The sequence below is a fragment of the Lissotriton vulgaris genome, chromosome 2_1 (genome assembly GCF_964263255.1).
Source record: "Lissotriton vulgaris chromosome 2_1, aLisVul1.2, whole genome shotgun sequence".
NCBI lineage: Eukaryota > Metazoa > Chordata > Amphibia > Caudata > Salamandridae > Lissotriton > Lissotriton vulgaris.
The window spans coordinates 298,607,146-298,632,939 of record NC_141687.1 but is presented as its reverse complement, the minus strand read 5'-3'; the positions used below and the strand labels follow the sequence as shown (position 1 = coordinate 298,632,939).

Genomic DNA, 25,794 nt, shown 5'->3' with positions numbered 1-25,794 from the left:
CACTTCTAGGACACAAATGCATCAATTTCTTACGCCTGCCTCACAGCAGGCGTAAGACTGACACAAGCCCTTTCACATGGGGCTTGCCCCATGTGAAAGGACACATTGCTGGAGTTGCGTCACTTTTGTGACACACTCCAGCAATGCGTCACTTTTGCGCCATACAGATACGTCAGAAATACTAACGTATCTGTAACTCCTTGCGCCATGATGCGTCATACTATAAATATGACGCATCATTGGTATCGCAAGGAGAGCGCAGTGAAAAGTGACGCATCGCTGTTTTCACGCAGCGATGCGTCACTTTTCATAAATGAGGCCCCTACTATTTACCCTCCATCTTCTCCCTCAGGCTCCGTGTCCGCTCTTTTTCTCCGTCCTCTCATGCTCGCACTCTCACGGTTTCTCCATCGAACGCCCCTTTCACGCAAAGTGCTGCTTGTAAAGGGGCCATATTTGCAATGACAGGAAAAGGCCCGCAGGGTGGCTTTTCCTGTCCTTGTAAATATGGGGCAGAGAAATGCGCTGCCAGTGCATCACAAAAAGTGACGTATCGGCAGCGCAAGGGGCTTGTAAATCTGCCCCTGATTGTTTTGGCGCTTGACTTAGGAATTTACCACAAAAGGAACATCGCTTCACCCGTGACGGGTTTGTTGTGCTAGCAAAGGTTCTCACATGCAGCTATACTGCCCTCTAGAGGTGGTATTGCATTAATGGACATTCGTAAGGACGCGTACCTGTGCATTGTGTGCTCATATTTAGCATGTGTTAACAGAGCCCATCTGCTAGCGAGAGCGGCTCCTCGTGGCTTATTAATAAACCATTTGCCCGTTTTATGCGCTAATGCTTTCTAATCCAACGGGAGATAAACTCCACAGCCGACAGCTCGGTACCTCAGTGATTTGGCGTTCAATATTACAAGAGCAGGCTGATTCTAAAAACGTACTCCAGTGTGGTGGTGTTCCGGTATTTTTATTTTATTATCGATTAAGCATCTCTCTGAAAAGAGGAACATCAGGGGGGTGCATAATCCCATGACGTTGCAGCTGGACAAATAAGGGAGACACTCAATTTAACTGTCAAAAGCATCTCATACATTATTCAGGGTGTGTTGCTTGGCCCCTCTCTGGTTATCGGCCGCCCCCTCCAAGCCTGTGAATAGCTTGGCAGGCTACGTACCTGCTGTTGACGTCTGTATGCTATCGGTACGCCACAGGTTTCAATTTTGCGCTCAGGTGCACACCATTGATCTGGGTTGTGATAACGCCTGTCAGGAAATGATTAGGACAGCCAATCACATTAATGAGCATGCACTACGTCATGCTTGTAAACGGCTGTCCTGCTACCTTTCACGGATCACACAACTCCAGAATGCACTACCAGATTGTGGATTAGCGGCCCCTGGTGGGAGAAGGAGGAATACAAGAGAGCGAGAGGGTGAGGAGACAGGCAGGAATCGGGGGTCTGCCCCTCACTGCCATGGTCTGTTTGCGTCAATGAAATTATATGCTAATAGTCCCTTCGACTTTAGTCAGTGTTGAGCCGAAATCTGTGGTAATTGGCCTTATCTGCTGTAAGCAAACTCAAGGAGATGATGGAAGGAGCGCTAAAACTTTTCAGACACTCGCGCCCAGTCACAGATCTGATGTGAATCCACTATCGTTCTTTAGCTCACTTCGCCACCCCAGTTCAGACACAGCTATATCATAGCTGCCTAGGTTTCAGATTACATTTGTGTGACATTTTCATAAATTCACTGTAATTATGAGTGACATTCAAGAACTATGGGGCATATTTATGAGGCCGTTGCGCCTCTTTGCGCCGCAATTGCGTCACTTTATTTGACGCAACTGCGGCGCAAGCAATGCGCCCTATTTACAACGTGACGCATCTAGGAGATGCGTCACGTTGTAAAGCACTGCGCCATAAGGAGGCGTTCCTGTGCAGGGGGGGGGGGGCGTTCCTGCGCAGGAACGCCTCCTGAAAGTGGCTGAGTGAAATCTATGAGATTTCACTCAGTCACTTTCAGGGCAATGCTGCGTCAAAACCCTGCGCCTGCTTGAAGCAGGCGTAGGTCTTGATGCAGCATTAGTAGAATGGGGCACCCCCGAGCCTTGCTGGAGCTGCGTCGCGATTGCGACGCAACTCCAGTAATGCACCACATTTCCGGCACAGATGCGTCACGCATCTGTGCCGTTTTTGCACCATGGTGCGCCGCATTATAAATGCGGCGCACCATGGGTGGCGTAGCTGTGGCGCACGTTAACTGGTGCATCCCTCGGGATGCGCCAGTTAACATAAATCTGCCCCAATTAATTTAGGCCCAGATCTCTGTACTGGGGTCAATGTATGACATTGTTCTGCTTTCTGTCCATCAATTGTTCTTTTTGCATTTGCCTCCCCGAGTGGGACGGATATGCTCAGACATGGGTCCTGTGCTCTCCATAAGATATTAGTGATGGGAAAGGCACTCAGACATTTTATGATAACAAAGTTCATGAACATGTATCTGACATGGACACTTACTTGATGCTGGATAAAGATCCTACAAGAGAATTGAAAGAAACACTAGAAAAAATACTGAAAACAGCAGAGGAGATGAAATGGATCACTACAAAAACTAGACACTTTCTTACAGTTTCTTTTCCCAAACAACCCGGTCTTTACATGCTGCCAAAAGTCCATAAAAATCTTTTGAACCCACCATTCCGTCCTATTGTCACTGGGTGTGGCACCATTTTCGAACCTCTGGGGCAGTTTATTGATCGATTTTTACAACCTTTTGTACAGGCATGGTATTCATACACCAAAGACACCACTCATTTTTTACAGAAACTATCCAAAATCATCATCAAACCAGGAATGTGTCTATGTACCTTGGATGTCAAGGCCCTCTACACCTCTATTCCACATTCCAAGGGAATAGAGGCAGTTGAATGGGCTTTGCTGCAACAAGAGAACTTACCCGTGAGCAAAGTATTTTTACTAGAACTCCTTCACTTCAGTCTTCATCACAGTTATTTTTCTTGGAACAATACATTTTATCTTCAAAACAAAGGAACCTCTATGGGCTTTTCCGGGGCCCCTGCCTATGCAAATACCTATATGGCAAGATTTGAAGCGCAATTCCTTTTGAATGATAGAGAGTGGATTGACAACATTGTTCTATATTGTCGTTACATCGACGACATTTTTTTGATTTGGCAGAATTCCACTAGGTTGCTTGAACAAAAAATATCTGAGTTGAATACATGTGATGAGAATATACAATTCACGCACACTATTGATGACAAGGCTATCCCATATCTGGATGTACTAGTGAAACTGGGTAAAGACACATTGGAAACAGAGGTTTTTCATAAGGCCACTGATAAGAACACGGCCCTAGCATACAACAGTTTTCATTCTAAGAACCTCATCAACGATTTACCATTTTCCCTGATGTTAAGGGCAAAAAGGATATGTTCACAAGAGGAGTCTCTACACACAAACATCAATACTATTTGCAGCAAATATGCATCCAAAAAGTACCCCGCCAATGTATTACAGACGGCTAAGGATAAGGTTGATAAATTACCCAGGGAAGTTCTGTTAACCAAAAGAATAAAAGAGCAACCACTTCGCCAGGTGTTCGTGTCCAAATTTTCAACTTGCTCACAGGATATCAAAAAAAGCATTATGTCCCATTGGGATCTATTGAGTAATGAGTCTGATTTTAAGGAATTGTTTATACACAAACCCATCTTCGCCTACAGAAGGTCTCATAACATCAAACAATTATTGAAATCCAATACCACTAGGACTCCAACCAACTTCAAAGGGATGAAAAAATGTCAAAATTGCATTCATTGCAATAATGTGATGGTCACGGATTCAGTAAAACACCCACACACGGGTGAAACTATTCCTCTCAGGATAAATGCGGACTGTAATGCCATGAACGTTATTTATACCATCAAATGTCCCTGCGGTCTCCTGTACGTAGGGAAAACTGAAAGAAAAGTGAAAATACGGATTTCAGAGCATAAGAGCACCATACGGAACAAGAATGCAAACAGCAGCCTGGCAGTGCATTGGGACACAAACAGACATACCATTGCCCAACTAAAATTCCAGATCTTAGAAATGGTGACTCCAACACCCGGAAAAAGCATAACCAGAACTCTATTACAAAGAGAAATTTATTGGATCAAGAGATTGCAAACACAAGATCCCAAAGGGATTAATGATCGTGTTGATTTAAGTTGTTACTTGTGATATTGCACGTATGAGCTTGCACTGAGGCTGTTTATTAGATGTTATTCATGAATATGTACTCTTACATCCTGTAGTTTACACATCACACATTTCTTTGTTTATTTCGTGATCTTTATCACACTCTATCTTTCACAATTTTGACCATGTTAATATGGCGCCCACAGGGTTCTCTCCGGAGATTCTCCCAGTTTCCCAGTCCATCTTTAGTTTTTACCTCGAGCGTGTGATTGGCCCGTCATTTTTGTAGGTGGGTTTATTAGTTGCGTAGTGGGACCGGTTCGTTTACCGACTGCCGGGATTCCACGAAGAAGTTGCGACCGACGGAAGGACCTAGATGCGTATCACGGAGTGGAGTACAGGTAGATACTTTCACGAAACGAGACCCAAAGGTAGATGTGGTTCTCGGCGTTGCGCTTTAGTTAAAACTTGTTTTCTTTAATTTTTAGCGGTATCACGAGCGAGTCCGAGGACTCAGACGAGAGTTTGTTTGTTAAGCCATAGCCTGCAGCAGCAGTGAAAGAGGTATGCTTGTCGCCATATAGTTGTTAACGCTGGGGAATGCTAGCACGTGATTGAAATAGTGCTCGCTTTTGTGTTAAGCACAGGTCAGAGTTACACAATCTGAATATATGTTCACCCGTCCTTTTTTAGTATCATCGAGTGCACCGTTTGTGGAAAGAGGTTTACTACCAGAGTCCGGTGTGACCTGTTCGTTTATGTTGAGGCTGGCAACATTACTTGTGTTTTGACGAGTAAGTGATGAGGAACCCTTGTAGTATCTTTTGGCAACCCTGTCCCTGATGTGAATACATACAATTGAAACGCGTCATTTTTTATTTTTTCATAGAAACTGAGGAAACCCTCTACAATCACACACTCGCATCTTTTCCGTCTTTCGCATCCCTATACATCTGAGCTCAAGTGAGTATGAGCACACAATATTGTGAAGATAACTTCAGGACAATTCTAAAACTTTTTGTATTAGGATGTTTAATGTATGCATAAAGTGACTTGCGGTGTACTTTGCACATTTTAAGAAACCTATCACTTAATAGTAAAAGCAATTATTTTTTCTGTTTTCTTAGGTATTGCCCCTGACGAAGGGCCGGTGGCCCGAAATGCATTGGGCAGGGAATATAGGAAGAGTATTTCATTGATGTATTTTTTGATTCCTGAAATGAAATTGTTCTACATTTATCAAATTTCGTACAAAATGAGATTTGTACTCTTGAAAAACGTTATGATTTAATATAAAGGACATGTCAGTAAAGAAACAAATCAAATACATGTAGCTTGCAGCGTGTTTTCTTGAAATTATATTGTTTAACAGAGGTATATACTGCATTCATCAATCCCACCTTGGGGAATTGCAACAGTGCGCAGAGGGCAAGCGGCTCTGCTTGATTTCTTTGTTCCTGTGCTCTCCATGCCACTGAAGTTAAGCTATCCTGGCTGATGAGGGCGGAAAGCCCGAAACTAGTCATAGGATGCCAGTTTCCAGTAGAGGGAAGGCCTGGCCTAGCAGTTCAGGCTGGACTGTTCCCATTTGGCGTAGGGTCAAGACTGATTTGCATATGATTTAGGCTCAGATCTCTGTACTGGGGTGAATGTATAACATTGTTCTGAATTCTGTCCATCAATTGTTCTTTTTGCATTTGTCACCCAAACGTGGGTCCTGTGTGCTCCATGCGACTGAAGTCAAGCTATCCTGGCTGATGAGGTCTGAAAGCCCGAAACCAGTCCTAGGGTACTTGTTTCCAGTCCAGGGAGGACCTGGCATGCCAGTTCGGGCTGGACTGTTCCCATTGGGCGCACAGTCAAGACTGATTTGTATATGGCTGGGTCCAAACTGGAATGGCATTTGTGAGCAAAAAAACCATGGATTTAGCCCCAGATCTCTGTACTGGGTTGAATGTATTAGATTGTTCTGCTAATAACATACAAATTGCACGTGTTCTTTTTAGTATTGCCACTGAAAAGGATTGATTATTATTATTGTCATTGTAGTTGAAAATAATAATGCTATTCTTAGTAGCATTTTGGTGTTGTCAAGTTAGCGTTTCCCTGTTGCTTCATGAGGGAGTGTCGGTCTTACACAAAGCATCATTATTTGTATTAACTGTAGAATCAGTGAGGTAGGTCACTGGCCTATGTTTCTGCGGCAGAGATGTGTTGTCAACTGTAGGTCAGCGGTTCGAATGAGCGCCATTGAGTTCAAAAGCAGTAACATCTGTAAGTGAAAAGCGTAGTTTTAAACGCTATTAAAGAAAGTAAGTGACATCTTCCAACCTACTCAAAACATTGCATTATTTATTGGTAAGTAAAAATACTGTGAAATACAACATGAGTCACTCTGTAGTTTCTCATGAGTATTCTCATCTTCAATTTCATCACAACTCCATATTCTTAAATATGATAGTAAATGATAAACGTGGCAGCATTATTGTTTTTGTGGCAGGTTAAAGCTGTATAATTTTGTGTGAACAAGTATTCTTGTGTAATAGTGCTCATCAATAACACGTTCAGGTGCACTCGACTCGTTGTTATTACACAGCCTAAACCCTCCCAGGGTGCGACTCCGTCTCTCCTTGTCCTTGTCCATTTAGTTGCATCCCTTTTACCTTTGATTTACACCACAGACAGCTTGGTTTGGTACATAAAAAGGTTGCAGTTTCTTCACATATAACCTGGTTGTACATTTTCGCATTTTATTAGTCATTCATAACATCCATGATAATGCCACTCCCATTGATTGTGCTTGTGGTTATGCACTCCCCAGGCAGCATCCTTTGCTGAGTTGCCCCATTTCCAGGCCTTCGTGTGCGCGGTTCCAGGCTTCAACTTGCTACCAAATTTAGTGGGTGTCCGTCAAGACCTGCCCAGGCTGCAAGTGGCGTTCTGCTTGCTCTGGACCCTTTGTCGGCCCTTTGCCTGCTCCTCAGGGGCCCTGTTGTGTGGCATCCCAAGGCCCCTATGTGTGCATCTCATGTAATCTGCCATTTGCTGCGTCCTGTTATTTCGCTCCCCAAGTACCCCTGCCGGGAGGCATCCCTACGGCCCTGTGGGAGCGTTACCTCTACTCTGGATGCAGCTGTACTCCGTCCTTAGCTCCCTCAGTGCCCCTGCCATGAGGCATCCCAAGGACACTGTGTGAGCCTTCCATCTACCTCTAGTCAACTTCCTCTCAGTTTTCTATCTATCTTGGGTTTCTACTGCCATGCTCCCTCCGGTTTCACAATTGGGGGGGAGCTCCCCTTCCTCCTCCGGCCTCACGAGAAACCCACCTGCTCTAGTACTCCCACTATGTTGAATGAAAACGTGTCCATCCCTACCCCCGTCTGTGCCCCCCCCCAGTTGCTTGCAAACTCACCCCCTGATTGGGGGTGTGATAAGCTGGGACAACCAATCGCAGTCACCCCTTTTTTTGCAGGCCCAGATGGGGGGAGGGGGAGCATCTGCCCCGGGTCCCAATTGGGTCCGGCACTGCCTTTCCCGCCCCGGGTTTAGACACATGCTTGCAGTGAAACTAGGAAGAATGTTACATCATGGCCACGCTTTTTAGGTCGAGCATTCGAGACCTCATGTATATACATTAGTATATACTTTAGAATATATACTAGAGTATATACTTTAGTATGTACTTATATTTGTATGTACTTTGTGGGCTCTGGAGATCAGCCTAGGACTTGTCTGCTTCCGCTTAGGGACTTTGTTTTCTGTTCAACTGCCTCTCTTTAACTGTCTTGATAGAAAACGACTGGCAGAGGTCAGTAAAATACCAGAACCACTTTAGCATTCTCTAGATTCCAGTTCATAGAAATTGTACTCCACGAGCACCCGGAGACAAGAATATTTTTTTCAAATCTTGTATTTTCAGTGATATGCCCACCGAAGGCCCTGCTTTTATATTAAAAACAGAGCTTTGGACTATACCATTTCCCGCTGAAAGGCAATATTTATCTTCATATGTTCCCATACCTGGCATGTTATGAAGTTTGGTGCTTACTTTCCCTCAATGTTAAAGAACAGTAAATGTTACAGCACCCAGGCTAATGTGCTGCATAGCTAAATACATATAAGGTCCCAAAGGCGAGACCGATTGCATTGCAAATGCTTGTTCTAGGTCTGCAATTGATATGTCCTCAGCCTCACAGATCACACACGCCCAAAACCATTCCTATTTATTTAATAATGCACTGTGGACGGTCCTAAATTGCGGTTGGTTTGTGGATTTATGATACCCATTTATTCTGCTTTGTATCAAAGATTTTAAACATTTTTCTGTAAATACTGAATTGTAATCATGTGTACAATCTTTATAATCTTAACATGTGTAATAATGAATTTTGCATTGCTTTTATGGTTTTTATTAACCGAAATAAAGAAATCTTGAATCCTGAATCTCTCACACACGGGGGAAGATGGTGGCCGGAGGGTCATCCAGAGTCTCTGAGGGAACAGTCCGCGAGTAGTTGCTTTTTTGAAACGGACGTGATTTGGGATTTTATGGCACTTTAGAGAAAGCAAGGTCCACAGGGAGACTGTCAACACACTGATTGGTCGACTTTGCTGGATTCGAGGAAGTGGCGGACAGGCATGGAATAGAACTCAAAGGATTTTATTAAGCGTCCTTGCACTGTGGGGCCTGTCCTGAGTAATCATGCCTGCAGAATGTATGTAGACAAGTCCAAGGAGAGTTTGTATGAAGTTAAGAATTAAGGACAGGCAAACCTCTTTAAGTGCACCCCCTAGGGAAGGTTTCTAGTATGTAACTGGATTCAAAGAGCCTGGAGCAAGTTGGACACCCTTCCCTCTACAAGATTTGCAGAATAGGAGAAGCTGGAGGGAATGGCCAGGATTTCTGTGGACCATTGACACCGATGGAAGGATTCAAGAGTGCTGGGAGTACAGTTTCAGTTCCAGAGGCAGTTCAGTGGAGGCTAGGGCACGGGGCACAGGGCGAGTGCCAAGCACTTTCAGGATGGTAGTGCAGCCGATGTGCTTCTGGAGTTTCTCAGGAACTGTGTGTAGAGGCAAGTCAGTACATTTTCTTCATGAAAGAGTCTCAGTGAACTTGCCAGGGACAAGGAGTAAAAAGAGTTGACAGGCCCAGATAAGTGAGTGTGCACGGTGGGCCTGCTGTTGAAGAGGGGTAGAGAGAGAGAGGTTAGCGAGGATGCAGTAACATTGCTTATCATTAAAATACAGAACAGCTGAGCTAGAGTACGGATGGTGTTTGGGGTTGGCAGTTCTTTAATGATCCTGAATGTTGACCTAAGCTTCTATGATTCTGGAAAGGCCATATTTTTCTCAAGCTCTGGGACCATGGTTCGGTCGCTTCACCGATGTTAGAGGGGAAAGATTTTGTCCTAATGTATGGATGGTTTCTGCCTATTGTGCCACAGAGCCGGTTCAAGAGATATAATTTGAGTTGTGCAAAACTTTGAATCTGCGTAAAGTCATTACATAAATTCCAGCCCCATCCAGCTCTAGCTGTAATCCTGGCTTTATCACTTTGTAAAGGTATGCTAGTGGTGGCCTCTGCATTTGCAGCTGGGCAGGTTCCACAGCACAGTGGCATTTCTCAGGTGAGAGTATTTCCCGAGTCTCACCATTAGAACCTCTCAAACCTAGATGTTGTGTAATTTGATTTTAGCTATGGGGAGAGAACAGCCAGTATCATGAGAAAGTTATACATCTTGAAACAAAGAGCTCTGCACTGTGATATTGGTGCTCTGCTTCACTCATTTGTTTGAAGATAGCCAGATTGTCTCCTTCCTGTGCCTTTGTCCCTTAAATGCCATTAAGTGATAGAGGTGGGCGAACTACTGAAGGCTCAAGCCAGTTGCCTGGCTTTGTCTCAGCCCGAGGTTCTCACGGATCCTCGAGCCCGAAACAAACTGAGCTTTCATGTTGTTTCTGTCTGTGGCCCACGCTCTGACCTCATCTCTCCAGAATCGTAGACAAACAGCCTGATTCATCATACTCCCGTTTTGCGAGGCCCTAATAGCGAATCATAGCGAATCGCTATTAAGGACTCGCAAAACGGGATTCATGTAGAAATTGCATGAAGAAATGCGATTCCTACATATTCCTTATTTGCGATTAGCAAATTGCTAATCGCAAATAAGGAATAACTCGCCATTCATTCCTATGGGCCAAAAGGCCCATAGGAATGAATGGGGAGTATTCCTTATTTGCGATTAGCAATTTGCTAATCGCAAATAAGATAGCGATTTGAAGGGTGCCAGGGGTGTCCAAAGAACACCCTGTAGCACCCCTCAAATGAAATTTTACACAGGTGTTGCACACACACATGTCCAAAGGACATGTGTGTGTGTAACATGCAACTCAGAAAAATGCATTTAAATGCATTTTTCTGAGTTTTCGCAATTTACCACGAGGTCTGACCTCGCTGTAAATTGCGGCAAGAAATTGCGAATTTGCAAAATTAAATTGGATGTTGAATTGCATTTAAGGAATCTCAAATAGAGATTCCTTAAATGTCAATCCTCGCAAAATTGCGAGATCGCAATTAGCGATTTTTACATTTGGGATGCTGAATCCCAAAATGCAAAAATCGCTCTTGCAAAGGGCCAGATTCTCAGAATCTGGCCCTTTGCGAGCGCTATTTTCTTTGATGAATCGGGCGGTATGTATTATTATTTGATGCAAAACTATAGGTAAAATCGGATACCTATCTAGTGGTTACATTGCACAATTGTGAAACCAGAAAGCCTAGGATCTATCCTGACTTACCCATTTTATCACATTGTGTGATTCTAGCGAGTTGGTATATTTCGCTTTTCCTCCTTTCCTTTATCACAAATGAGAGCACCTCGAAATACAGGTGTTCATGATTTGCAGTTTACAAAGCCTTATCTTGTGTTTAATGTAATAACCTATAATGTCGTTCCATGTATAATAAAAACGTAGGCCACCCAGAGGGCAAACATGACAGCTGACCTGTCTCTTGGTTCACTAATGGCATTGTTGTCATGGTGGGGAATGCATGAATGTTTCTAAGTCATGTTTGAAAACTAGCATTTTTTAAATTTCCTCTAAATTCAATGAAATTATCTGATGTACTAAGCTGAAATGCTTCTGCATGGTATTGAAATATACTTTTCGAATCTTGAAAAACAATCATATTTCTACATGTTTTTGGCACTATGTCTTAAAAAATAAATATTCCTAATCATAAGTGGTGCAGGACTTCTTCGTTTCTTCTTTTCCTTTACTTCTGTTAATGTGTTATTAAATGCTTACCCGTTTGTTTAACATCATTCTTAATATTACTGCTGAGTCAAGCAAACAGCAGCCCAGTGCTGCAGTTCACCAGGGGGAGCACAAATATTGGCCATGAGAGCCACAAGCAGCCCCCGCCTTCCTTTGAGTATCACTGCTTTAAACAATTCACTGATGGCCGAGTCGTTGAAAATGCACCTAAAAGTACACAGTTGCCAAGCAGCTTTTGAAAATCTGGGCAGGGACAGGCAATATTGTGTGACTGAATTAAGGGGCATATTAGCAAGAACCTAGTGAAAATTATCGTCGTTTTTAGCGGCAGGAAACTGCTGCTAAAACGGCGATAATGAGCTTGCTAATATGCGTTATAGAATTCCAATAGAAGCCCAGGTTAGATATCCTGCACATCTAACCTGGGCTTCTACTGGAATTCTCTAACGTATATTAGCAAGCCCATTATCGCCGTTTTAGCTGCAGTTTCCTACCGCTAAAACTGCGATAATTTTAACAAGGTTCTTGCTAATTGCTCTCTAGTGTCCTAACTGGTTAATAGAGCACTGGAGGACGGTCAAAGGGTGGACCACAGTTATGAATTGCTCAGAGAACAATGGAAAGTGACTGAGGCTACTTCTGTTCTCCGAACCCATAGTCAGTGAAGTGAGCAGAGAGATTGTGGCGCATGAGCTCTAGGGGCCAGATAGTGTAAGGTTTTTTGCAGGCGCAAATGGGTTTTAGACCCGTTTGCGCCCGCAAAAAACCTGTGGCCCATGTACTAATCCTATTTTGCGAGTCGCAAATTGTGAGTTGCATATACGACGCAATTTGCGCCTCACAAATTTGTGGGTCATACATCTGGCCCTTAAAATGTCCCCTGTAGTTGATGTGGTGGGTGAACTATGCCAGATTGATTTTTCAGCTAAGCAGACCACCACGGTGGGACTCCATTCCTGCTTTTTTCAGTTCATGGAAGTGCATTATTTCAAATCTTAACCCCATGGCTGCTAGGCGTTTTCCCGTCCTGCGCTGGGTTTTATTCTTTTTCATTGTTTCATGACGAGCTGGCCTTGTCATCCGCGCATGGCAGGTAAGCGCCATGACGAGGCCAGCTCGTCATTAGCCTCGAAGGGGTTAAGGATCCAGAGTTAAAACAAATGTTTGCTGAAAAGAGCTGGCAGGTGGAGGCTTTCATGAGATCAAGTGGCTCACGAATTTCCCCATTATTTAGAGGGAAACAGGCTCCTGTGGGAAAACCGATGTCAGACTTTGACGTTGTAATGCAGCCTAATTGGACAGATAGCAAAAGGCTCCTTTTATTTGTATAAACATTTGTCTCCTACGCTGACACAATACAAGCACTCCAAAAAAGAAAACCCTTGTCAAGCGGCATCTAATAATAGCATGTGTTTTTTCCATGTTTCAGGTACTTGAAGCCAGACGAGGACAAGAAATCGAAGCACAAGACGGCTGTGAAGAAGAAAACGTTAAATCCAGAGTTCAATGAGGTAATCTAAGGGTGCCGTCGGCGGCAGAGTGACAGAAAGCGCGGGAGCTGCCACAAAACAGCACAGTACTGGCAGGGAAAGGGTCACGCGCCAGGAAATTGACTCATAAATCATATGTCCTGCTCCCTGCAGCGATATCTCAAGCCATTAACCTTCTCTGTCCTCATTTAAATGCAGTCTCGCAGGCACGCGCGCGCGCAAACAGGAGGCCCGCGCGCACACACACAAACACACACACAAGTCACCTACACTCACACACACCCACACCCAGCAGAGAAGCATACTAGGGCGCATCCCTAAATAAAATTGACTATATGCACACCAGTATTCACACAGGAGCGCACAAAGACAACCACACACAAGAACACACATACCCAGAGACGTGCACACCTATACTACACGTGCACCGAAACCCACTGACATACAATCATCTACCCCCCAAAAAAAAGAAGCGCTCCAAAGTATTTGTTCCGAAAATACAGCGAAGTAAGGACAGTGTGTGAAACTGGGTTAAGGTTTGGAGTTCAGAGTCAAGGGTTACGGGTACTGGGGCACTGTTCTACGTTTTTGGACATAGGGTTAAGGGTTTGAGGTACAGGACTTAGGCAATCACGGTTAAGGTATAAGTTTAAGGGTTTGAGTTATAGGGATAATGGTTTGATATATAGGGTTAGGGTTTGTCCTTGTGCAGAGTACAGGATTAAAGATTCAGAAGTATTAAGGGAATATTAAATATATAGGAGGATTCATAGTGGGATAAAGGGTTTGGGATATGGGGTAGAGTTGGTGGTATCGTTGGTAAGAGTTTTAGGTATAGGGTTAAAGGTTTGGGTGTAGAATGTAAGAATATAGGGTTTATAGACACAGGGCTTACAGGTATAGTGTTCAGGTTATAAGATCAAAGGGTATGCAGAAAATGGTAAGGTTACACAGTATAGTATAAAGGCCTAAGGACATCTGGGAAACAGCCACCACACTTCTACTCCATTGTTTAAGTCAATAATGGGGTATAAGCCGCACCCCTCTGACATTGTTTAATCCACTCGCTCTTCCAACGTCCTGAACCATTTTTATGTTCCCTAAATATCTCAGACCTATTTCTTCAAATTAGTTACACCCATTATATCTCTTTTCCAACAACCAAATCACCCAGTCAAGTGGCTGGCTGCTTCTAGTGTCTCAAGCCTCCCTTCCTGAAGACTCCGTCCATCCAACCAAAGTGGCGAGTTACTTTGATAAACTCAAAATATTTCCCCAATATTATGGGTATCCCATCCTTTCAAGTATCCACTCTTTCTGGCTGCTCCCACTATGCACAATACCCCCTCGAAGGGCTGCTTCCTCCCTTAATCCCACCATGCAAAGAAGACCCTGTGTGCTCCAGTCGCTTAGAGCTTACTGCCAACAGCCATTTAATATTTATATGATGTGTGGTCTTATGTAGGCCGGGTCAGGTTCATGGGGGTGTCTACTCGAGCCAAACGTATGTGGAAAAGCTGGGTAATACAATAATGAGAGCAACAGAGACATGAACAAATATGGCATGACATAACAACAATTTTATGTTATTGTGTTTATGTTGCACTTCTTACACATGATTCAGGACTGAAGTATTTTGTAGATGTGTAGCATGTTACTCCAGACAGGGTATGGGAAGTAGTGAAGTAAGGTTACCCAGATAACAGGTTGCATTTACAAAGCATGCTTGTACAAAGAGAAGTAAATCATCCATTCCTTTGGGGGAGAGCTCTGCACACAAACAAGCTCATCTGGCATCGCTAAGTAACTCTTCATGGCTTCTGCCTTCCCCTGCTGGACCCTTTTATACTGGACTCGGCGCCCACCTCCTGTTAATACTCTGTGGCCCTTTGAATGCATACAAATAAGCCTGTGCCTATAGCTGCTTGTGGTGACTCACCCCCTTCACCGGAGGGGAGTGACTAGCATGTTGTTCACATGATGTTACAGGACCCATCCACCCTCCAAGGTCCCCCATACATTGCTGTACCCAGCTGAACCTACCATTCGCACTGTGATGCTCATTGAGGACTATTCCTCAGCAGTGATACTGATAGGATGCTTCCACTTTACTAAGATCCTGGTCCTGCATTGCCGCATTTTGTTACGGTCCGCCATCATAATGGACCCCTTAGTAGGCACTCCAAGACATTCATCCACAATATTTGAATAACACAGTCATCTTGTGGGAACTTACTGACCGGATCAGGATACTAGATCGGCAAGCTGAGGACACGGAGGGCAGAATGCACTAAAATAGCCTCCGAATGGTTGGTGTGCCTGAGGGACTGGAGGGTATGAATCCTACACTCTATATTGAACACTGGCTACAGTCTGTGGTTGCCATGGAAGGTCTCTCCTCCAGATATGTGGTAGAACCTGCCCACAGAGTCCCAGCCTGACTTCCTGCCCCTGGAGCCTCTCCCCACCCAGTAGTGGCCAGAGTTTCCCTTTTTCCTAGTTTCACCTCAGTGGCTTAAAACCAGCCCACTCGAGATTCAGAGTACATGAAGCATAAACGCTTCCCGATTAATCAAGCGTTGCTCCCCGGAGCAACGCGTATGCTTGCTTGGTACATCGGGCAGCGTTTACTCATCATGTACTCTGAATCTCAAGTGGACCGGTTTAAAGGTCCACCGGCACCTATGTGGGTACTGTGATTTATACATGTGCTTGTTAACTTTTGTGGCTGACTACATCGATTGGTTTGCGCAACATTTTTTTTGCCTGTTCTGATGATGACTGTATACATTGAATAGGGAGAAACACTATTGAAGCTTGTCCTTGGGACTAAAGAGGAAGCATTTATTGTAATTTTTGTTTTTGTTATTTGTTGGACCTGTTTTGTTTGATTTTTTTTTTCCTCTGCCATTGTTTTCTCGTTTACACTGTAAATTGTGTTTTTAGTAATTGTTAGATTTGGGGGTCTCTAGTTGACACAGGTGGGAACTTGTGACAAATAGGGACCTTGCCTCTAGTCAGGATAAGGGGATTACACTCCTAAATAACCCCTGCTCAACCCCTTGGTAGCTTGGCACGAGCAAACAGGCTTATTTCAGAGGCAGTGTGTAAAGCATTTGTGACCACATACAGTAACCCAGTGACAACACTACAGATGGACACCACACAAGGTTTTATATAAACATAAGTATACTTTATATAGATTTACCACAAGACTATGAACGACAAAAATACACAAAACTGTTACTTTAAGATGGTAGATTTAGCTTAGTTTAGTTAAGTTCTTAAGATGCAACACTTTGCGTCAATGTACCTTAGGTTGCAGTGCGCTTCCACGGCAAGCAATGTCGCAGCGAGGGAAATGCGGCAAAGTTCAGGTGCAAAGAAATAAAGACTTGAAGATCTTCCAGATGTGGCACGCTTCTCCGGGGATGCGAGAAGTTCTTGGTTCGATGAGTGGACTGCAGCAGCGACACCCTTGTTCCGCGATGCAACAGCAACAGCTCCACTTGCAACACTCTTCTCCCACGATGCGTGAAGAATCCGTACGATGTGACAACTATAGCGGCGACATCCACGATGCGACAGCAGCAACTTCGACAGCCGTGCGCTTCTCAGGGATGCGAGGCGCTTTTTGTCGATGCGATGCAGTGTGATAGTTCCTGCAGCGACCCCCTCCTTAGGAGTTGCGACGGCAGGCACAGCGACGGCGACACACTCCGACCTCGTTGCGAGACTCTTCTCTCGATGCGGTGCAATGCGACAGCTACAGCGCCGACACCCTCACTCGGAGTTGCGATAGCAGCCACAGCGACGCGCTTCCTCTTTGTTGTGGCGCTCTTCACTCGATGCGGTGCAGTACGACAACTACATCGCCGATATTCACGATGGGATGGCAGCAGCAGTGACGGCGACAAGCTTCTTCTTCGATGAGTCAAGCTTCCAGCTCCTTGCGACACACAGTTCCTCAGAAGGCCCAAAACAGCAGTAGGCACTTCCACAAGAACTCTGCGGAGCTGGGGGTTAAAGTCTGTTGTCCCTGAGACTTTTCCAAGCCCTTGGACATCCTTCACAAGTTGAAAGTAAAGTACACAAAGTTCCTTTCTTCTTCCTTTGGCAGTAAGGCAACCACTGTAGGCCAATCCCCCAAGCAGCACTTCAGCTTGTTCCTCTCCTCAGTAAAGGGTTCTTCTTGTAGTCCAAAGTGATCTAATTTCATGGGATTAGGGTCCCAATATTTATACCCCAAAATCCTTTGTTCTCGGAGGGGAGAGGGGGCTTTTGACCAGTCCAAACCAGTTCTGAAGCACTCTGTTTACCAGACTTCTCCTTTCCTTTCACAGTGCTGGCACATCAGACGCCCCACAGAAAGTGGAGCCAGCATTGTGGAAGGCAAGTGCAGTCCTGTATCACTTTGTTTACAGGACTCCTTCTATTCTTTCAGTATGCAGGGCAGAAAACATCAGCCGCCCCCCAGGAGGTGGAGCCAGCATTGTGGAAGGCAGGCACAGCCCTATTCAAGGTTCAGGTGCAACTCCTCCCTCCCATCTAGATGCAGATCTCTCTATTCACCACTGGGCTGACTCATCCTGTCTCATGGAATCCCCAGTCCTGTCACTCACAAAACCAGACAAAGGAATACACAACCTAGCAGAGGCAGGCTTGAAAGTTTAGACAAGCAAATACCTACTTTCTAAAAGAGGTATTTGCAAACACAGAATGTTAAAACTAACTTCACTGAAAGATGTATTTTATCATTCTGAGTTCAGGCATACCTAACTTGAATTTCTACCATGTTCTCTGAGACAGTTAGGATTATAAACATGTAATAAGCCTTGCAATAGTGAAAAACAAAAATGTCTGTAATTCACTATTAGGACATGCTACACACACTAGGGCATGTCCTACCTTATACTTACAATACACCCTACCCTTGGGCCTACTATAGGGGTGTCTGATATGAGGAAAAGGGAAGGTTTAGGGACTGGCAAGTGGGTGCACGTGCCCAGTCAGCATGACAGTACCAGACTGCACGCAGGCTCTGCAATGGCAGGCCTTAGACACATTTTACAAGGCTGCTTCTGTGGGTGGCACAACCAGTGCTGCAAGCCCATCAGCAGCATTTGGATTTACACTCCCTGGGCACACTCTGTGCACTAGACTAGGGTCTGACAAGTAAACCAATTAGCCGAACATGGAACTACTGATTAATACATCAATTTACAATAGGGAGCACTTGCACTGTGGCACTGGACAGCAGTGGCCCAGTGCCAAAGCCCCTAACACCAGCAAAAACACACGAGGCAACAGCAAAAATGGATGGGAGATCCACGCCAATGGTGCCAGGTCTAACAGTAATGTACATTGTGTTGCTGTGTGAGCACCCCTTGTGTATTGCATATTTGTATTGTTGTATAATTGTTCTTTTAGTAAAAATATGTTTTTGGAGTAATAATTGCTTTGTGATCCATTATGTTGGGTACCTTTTTCATGATTTTTTGTTGTTGTTTATGTATGCTGTCTCTCAATTTAATTGTGTTTCATTTATGTAAAACTGTAATAGTTTATTGTTGCTTTTCTGTAATTTTCTTCTTGAACCATTGTATCTGTTGTAATATTTATTTGCCCCGGGTTCGGGTAATAGGGCTGCCCCTGTTTGATGTAACCTACATAAAAATTTCTGCATGTGAATCTGTGCTCTGGCAGCCCCTTTGCAAAGGTTAACTGGTCACTTACCAGGCACAATCTATGAACGACGGGATTCGACTGCAGACAGTTATCCACCATTTTAACCTACTGCTCTTCCCCTCTTCCTCCCCCCTCCTACCTGCCCCTCACCTTCCCTCCACACCCTCCCTCCACCCGCCTTACACCTACGCACACAAACAAAATCTTCAGAAAGGGATTCACTGACCATCTGCCTTCATGTGCTGCCTTTCCCCCATTGTCTGGCTCTACCATCTATAGGACCTCGTTTACAAGGTTTTGGCACAGGGCCGTACCCCAAGGAAAATGCAGTATCTAGGCCAGGGGTCTCCAAACCAACCGGTCCTGGAGGGCCGGATCCATGCCAGATTTTTGAGATATCCCCATTGAGATACATGTCGTTATTTTAAAAATCTGGCATGGATCCGGCCCTCCAGGACCGGTTTGGAGACCCCTGATCTAGGCATTAAACCGGTACCAATGAGGTGGAACCTTTGTCCGGACAGCATTGCTATATGTTAATGTTAAATCTGATGAATTAACACTACCATTGTATGTGCCACATTATGCTACATTTTCATGCTGATTAATGTAGTCCTCCATTGCAGCATCTTTCCAGTGGTCCTTATTTTGGTTCAGGCATCTTGCAGTCGGGTGGGAACTGTCAGTTGCTTGTGTGGCTAGTGGGAATGAGGCAAAAGTAATGTGGGTGCTTTCTCATAGATAAACTGCACAATTGTGATGAAATGGCCCTCACAGGGATGGTGTTCTCCACAAGAACAGATGAGGCAGCATTTTCAAATTAAAATCAATGAATAGGACTGATCCAGAAAGGAAGATCAAGATCAGTAAATAGTAAAACCATGAAGGTCCATTAAAAATTAAAGTGCAGTACAGAAGGCAAAGTATTTTCAGTCTCAAATAATCAGTCGTAAAACTCAAAATCAATTGCCATGAAGCAGCTTTAGCATTTAAAGTGAATGCTGCCTCAAGCAAGATCTGTAAAATGGACTAAGTCCAATATGTGCAGCAAATCGATAATAAATTGAGCAGCATCCCGAGTACAGAATTTGTCTCGTCTCCAACACCATAGATAGAAATCAATGATCGCACAGTCTGCATGAGGTGAGCAAATGTAGCAATACCACAGCAGGTCATAATTCAGCGTTATAAAACGTCATAGAATACCACTATCCTAGCTCTATCCTGCTATATGCATAATAATAATGCTCCTTCTGGCCTAATCACTGGCGGTGTCAGAAGCAATCTTTTTACATGAACAATGGAAAGACTCATGAGTTAATAAACTACAATTTGCAGAGCAGGGGAACCTTGAAAAGTATCTAATGGATTACTCTGGAGTTCTTCAAGCATAACAAATCACTGCACACCAAACATCGCACATTTTGATGCATGGGGTGTCAATGAGCAGTATAAGCACACAAATATTATGAAACAGCAGCCATGTTGTTACCGAATGGAGTCATGGCCTAGCTGAGGCCTAGTGTAGCGTAAGTCATTTATTAGAGGACATCATCTAAACCTGTTAGACTTTGTGTCTCAGATCGAGTGAGCATGAGTGAGTAGATGTGCGAATCCTATTAACAGGAAGGGGGTAGTGTACCACCTCACAGAAAAACATCCTAGTTTCCATATTTGAAGGGGTAGTTTGTATTGACAGGGTACTTTCAAGAGAATTTGTGGAGTTGGCCAATAACTTTTCAGTGTTGGTGGAGTAATGTCATGGTGAGAGGACGACTGCGGGACGAGTGAGTGAGAGTTAGATAAAGGAGGCGTGTCCATTGTTTTGTATTGAATAAACACATTTCCTCCTGTTAATGCCTGTTGAAGGAGGTGTTTGTTTTGGATGCAAAACCCAATCAGGCTATCTTAGTAAATAGGGCTTTGCATCAAAATCGGTGGGTTTTCGCTGATCTACTCTTTTAACAACCCCTTGATGCAAAGCAACACAATGAAGCATACAGGTGTTTGCAAAAAGAAAGGGGAACCTTTCCAGCCAAAATACATCTTTACTCTGGATAGTAAGTACACTTGTGATACTTTGCTTCACATTTCTATCGGTACAAGACCCTGGTGAATCTGGGTCATAATATTATAACAGTCTTCATCAACTACGTGTATGAGCCGAAATGCCTTAAAATCGCTAGCTATGGGGTTGATTCCATTATTAAAACATCTTTCCCACTGGCTCCTCTTGCCAATTTCTAAAGTTTCTCCTTCACTAGGTGTTGGTGCCTAACCTTGCAATGGCCTTCTTCTAAAAAAGAAGAATATATATTTACCCAAATCTGCCTCACCAATAGGTGAAAACCTATTGCAACAATGCAAAAAAATATCCTCAGCAAATTATAAAATCATAAATAGACTTTAGTTAAAAAAAAAACAAGAGAAAATAATGTTCACATATACCTGGATAACATGACCTACAATAAAGGGCACAATATAAAGTCCGATGTCACGGAGTGGCCCGCGCCACATAAACTAATTCTTAATTCACCACCATCCTTCACCTTAGTTGCAATGTATCTCAAACACATCACAAAGAAGCGTCTAAGACAGAAACAAAGATGTACTTAGGCGCCATATGATCACAAGTTACATCAAACAAACTGAAGCAGTCATGGGCCTTCCTTCACGACATAACACGTCATTAGCAATCCTTAAATAATGCTGCCTCTAAGTCACCACCCTAGGACATGGACACATAACCCATGATACCTTCTCAGTAGCCATACTGCATAATCAGCATCAACACAACCCCAAGTCCATTTTATTCCAAGAACTAATAATACCCTAGATGGCTGTTTACTATAGACGATAAAACATAACCTCTTGCATTAAACGCATTGGTTTAACAAGGGTATACTGAACGATTACCTCAGTGTATCGATCATCCATCCAAATGGCGATAAGAGCATACTTCCCCAGTAGATCCTCTAGATTGGGTGGGTGCTGATTTTACCAAACACATGGCTTGCGCCAGTTGGAATGCTACTTTTCCCTGATTTGCATGTTTAAGCCTTAAACAGTAAAGTGGGACACATTTACCAGAAAGCGAACCTGCCACGACTCTTACCGACTCGAGTAATGCTTGGTGGGTAGACTTCCTTGAGACCTGCTTAAATTAACAAGTCACCAAATCAGGCTCCTTTCAATCACATTTACTTTTTCATTCACTACCTCTCTATGGATGAAACAGACCGAGTGATGCTGGTGCAACTATATCCGCGTAATCTTGCACACAAAAGCTTTTGCCAATTTATCAGATGATGAACTACCAAAACGATTGCCAAATATGTTTTGTTTTTGCCCTCTATTGTTGAGGACACTTTGGAGGCAATACCAATCCTTATAGTGAGCTTTGGATCTGCCCACTGCTAACAATTGGTTGGCGTCTCTTAAATCTCATTTGCTTGCTTCTTTTTCAGTAGCATTCCTCTCTCTTCTTGGGATTGTACCTCACATGGAGCAGAGACATTATTTGTTTGGATGGCTTGTATTCTTCCACTGCTTGCATTCTGGAAAACAACATTTTTCTTTTTCATTCCGCTCTCCATACAAGTTCATATGTTTTCTTGCTCTTCACTAAAATTCCAGCCTTACCGCACAACACATTTAAAAAACTAAATTGTTACCAACTTTTTAGTTAACGGTTCGAAGATGGGCATCTGAGATCTTTGCACAGTAAATTAGATAAAAACACAAAATTAGTGCCACATCATAATGTGTGTGCAATGCATTTTTCCGTAGTGATGCAAGCATGATAACGCTGTGGTAGTCGTATCATCATGACGCTTACCCGAACATGTGTGATGGTATATGCATGTGTGTGCCTCATGGCACTGTTTTTTTATGATGCTGTTTGTAGAGCAAATAAGTATTTTGCATACGAAACAGTATTGAAATAAAATATTGACAAAGTCAAAAGGTCGGATAATTCCATTAAAAAATGCGACCCATTAGCTTTACCAATGCTTGTTAAATTGCTACTTGGTCTGAATTGCTGCTTGGTCTTCGATGATAATGCAGTTGGATCCCCCCACTCCCATGCTGGAGGGATTTCTACACACATAGTTGTATTCATTTGTAACTTTGTCTGGCAGTGCACGTGTTAACAACCATGGAGCTTTGGCCCATCAATGACAAAATCTCAAAATGTTAGTTTTACATATATTAAATGTCAAACATTATTTTGTAATTATCCATATTGATAAAACGTGTGTTTTTTGATCCACTAAGAATCACATTATATTCAGACATCAATAGAGATACTTGAAGGGCACCCAGCTTCAGTTAGATATCATTTTGAACCATTTTTATAATGTCTCGTTGTGATTTGAGACTTAATTGGGCATCATTCACTAGATGACACATTTCAGACCCCTCTCTCCCATCTGCCTTGCTGTTCGTGCCCATCCCTCATTCATTAACTGCTTCCGATTTTAGTACCCTGTGACACAAAAACTCATTTCCTCAAAAGCCTCATGCTTTGAAGAAGTGAGATCAGAAGATATCAATAATCCATAAAAATATCAGCTGAAAATTCAGACGAATCTGCAATATTTACCCTGTTCTTCTTGCAGTTTCAGAGACACTGTGGACAGACTTATGTTTTTTTTCACACAACGCAGGGCAGCAAGCAAAGTTACTGCGTTGGGGAGAGAGCAGAAATGTGCCTTTTCAACTAAGATATGGCAAATATCTGCTGTCTCCTAGAGCTGGTGCACTGGGTGCTGCTTCGAGCCTACACAGACACACTTGCAAGAGGGTGCATGAGTGTCTGCGTTACAGACAGAATTGTTTTTCATCAACAGAGTTTTTCTCTTTCTGTGCGTGCTGCTGAATGCAGCACACAAAAAAGCAGAAGTAACTAGGAGAAATAAAGATATTTCTCCTTGTTATGCTTCATTGGGGAAGGCATAGCATTTTGATGCATTCTCAAGTTTGCAAGTCTTTGTAAATCTGGGCCTACGCCACAATCCATTGGTCAATGCATGGGAAACCCCATGCTCCACCCATGGAATGCCTCACAATGGAAGGCAACGCAAGGCAGCTTTATGCGCCGCCTAGAGTTACTTTGCATTTACTAAACCACACAAAATGGCTTTGTATGAACATTTTGCATTGGGCTGCACTACAAAAGTGATGCAACCCGGTGTAAAATCTTAGTAAATCTGCCTCCAAGTCCCCTTCCTTGGAATTCACCAGCGTTTACATATACCGTACTCGAAGATTTAAGATTGACATACAACGGTGGATGAGAATACCGATATGTTATTCTGATTGTCCTACTCATGTAATTAAAAATACAGTGAATATCAATAATTCTGGGATGTTGGACTGCATCCTGGTATTAAATATTGTGCAACTGCCACAGGAATCAGGGTTATCAAACATGGGGGCATATTATCAAGACAGGTCATAAAATTATCGCCGCTTTAGCGAAAGAAAACTGCAGCTAAAACGGCGATAATGGGCTTGATAATATGCTCTATGGAATTCCAATTGAAGCCATGTTAAATGTGAAGGACATCTAGCATGGGCTTCAATTGGAATTCCATAGAGCATATTATCAAGCCCATTATCGCCGATTTAGTGGCAGTTTTGTGCCGCTACAGCGGCGATAGTTTTTTTTTTTTCACAACAAATTTTATTGATTGATCAGGTAAAGGCAGGTATACAGTTCTCCACAATCAGGAGGTCACTGCAAATTATCAACACGTATATATCATTGTAGCCCAATCAATATTAGAAACATTTCGTCCTAATCCCCCCCCCATAGCCACCCAGTAACCCCACTACCCACCCCTTATCCCTCCCTAGCCCTGTACACGCGATCATATCAAGCCTCCTGTAAGTTCTATCCGTATGCCAGGCGCCATGCGTCACTCTAGGCCTGGCGTCCATCACCCAAATCCAGATCGTCGTCAGGTTCTGCTGGGGGATCTAAAGCCAAACCTCTGTAATCTGCCCACCGCTTCCAGATTTTATAATGTTTTCGGGGGCAACCTCTGCCCTCGAACACTGGGCGCTCCAACCCCATACAATAATCCAGTCCAGCCTTCCACGCACTCAGGGGGGGGGCTCGCTCATTTTTCCACGCTCGTGCCTAGTCCCGCTTGGCCACCACCAGGCCCAACAGTAAGAGATAACGTTTGTAAATATTTCCACCTACTCCCTCTAACACATGAAGGAGACCCAGACGATGAGTGCGGGGGAGATCCCAGCCCAACACTTCCCACAAACAACTCCAAACACCATTTCAGAACCTAGTCAAGCCAGCACACAACCACACAGTATGTATCAGGGAACCCATCTCAGCTCTACAACGCAGGCACTCCGGGGACCCAATCAGGCCCGCCTTCCACAGTCTCTTCCGTGTATAGTAGGCCCTGTGCAAGTATTTAAATTGGATTCGTCGGAGTCGTACCGCAATAGCAGTCCCTCGCGGGGACTCCAATGCCTCCCTCCAGTCATCTTCATTCAGGGGCCCCACGTCCTTTTCCCAGGCGTCCTTCAGTGGGAGCAGGGAGGAAGAACAGTGAGTGATCAGCGTCTGATAGATGCGGGACACCTTCTTGTCCCCAAGATCACCCATGAAAACCTTCGCCTCCACGGGGCTGAACTCCGGCAGCGACTCCAACCCAATTAGGCTAGGCGCCAATGAGTGACGAAATTGTAGATATCTGAAGAATTGAGTTTTAGGCATGTGGAACTCGTCCCGCAGGTCCTGAAATGACTTAAGCGTCACGCCGGACATAACGTCTCCAAGCGAGGAAATCCCTATAGAGCCCCATCCGCCAAACCCCATCAGCGAGGCCAGCGCGGGAGTCGTCCGTTCTGCCACAATGGGGTCTCTGCCGTCAACCTTCTCCACCAACCCATCCGACGCAGTGCTTGTCTCCAAACGGCAAAGACCACCTGCGTAGCTGACGGCAGCCGCCGCCTGAGCCCGGCCGAGTACAAGATGTATGTAGCGTGTTATTCCCCATCAGCGAGCGCTCTAGTGCATATGCCGGGTCACCTCCGTCTCCATACCACCATTCGTTTAAGACCAGCAGATGAGAGGCCTGGTAATATG

At 44.1% G+C, this 25,794-nt stretch overlaps 1 protein-coding gene across 1 annotated transcript in view; it reads left to right on the top strand.

Moving 5' to 3' along the window:
- Positions 1-25,794, top strand: part of DOC2B (double C2 domain beta) — a 2,126,151-nt gene that overhangs the window by 2,082,925 nt on the left and 17,432 nt on the right. Inside the window, exon 7 of the mRNA XM_086958530.1 lies at positions 12,926-13,007. Coding sequence (XP_086814656.1) covers positions 12,926-13,007 — 82 coding nt within the window. The remainder of the gene's footprint in view (positions 1-12,925; positions 13,008-25,794) is intronic.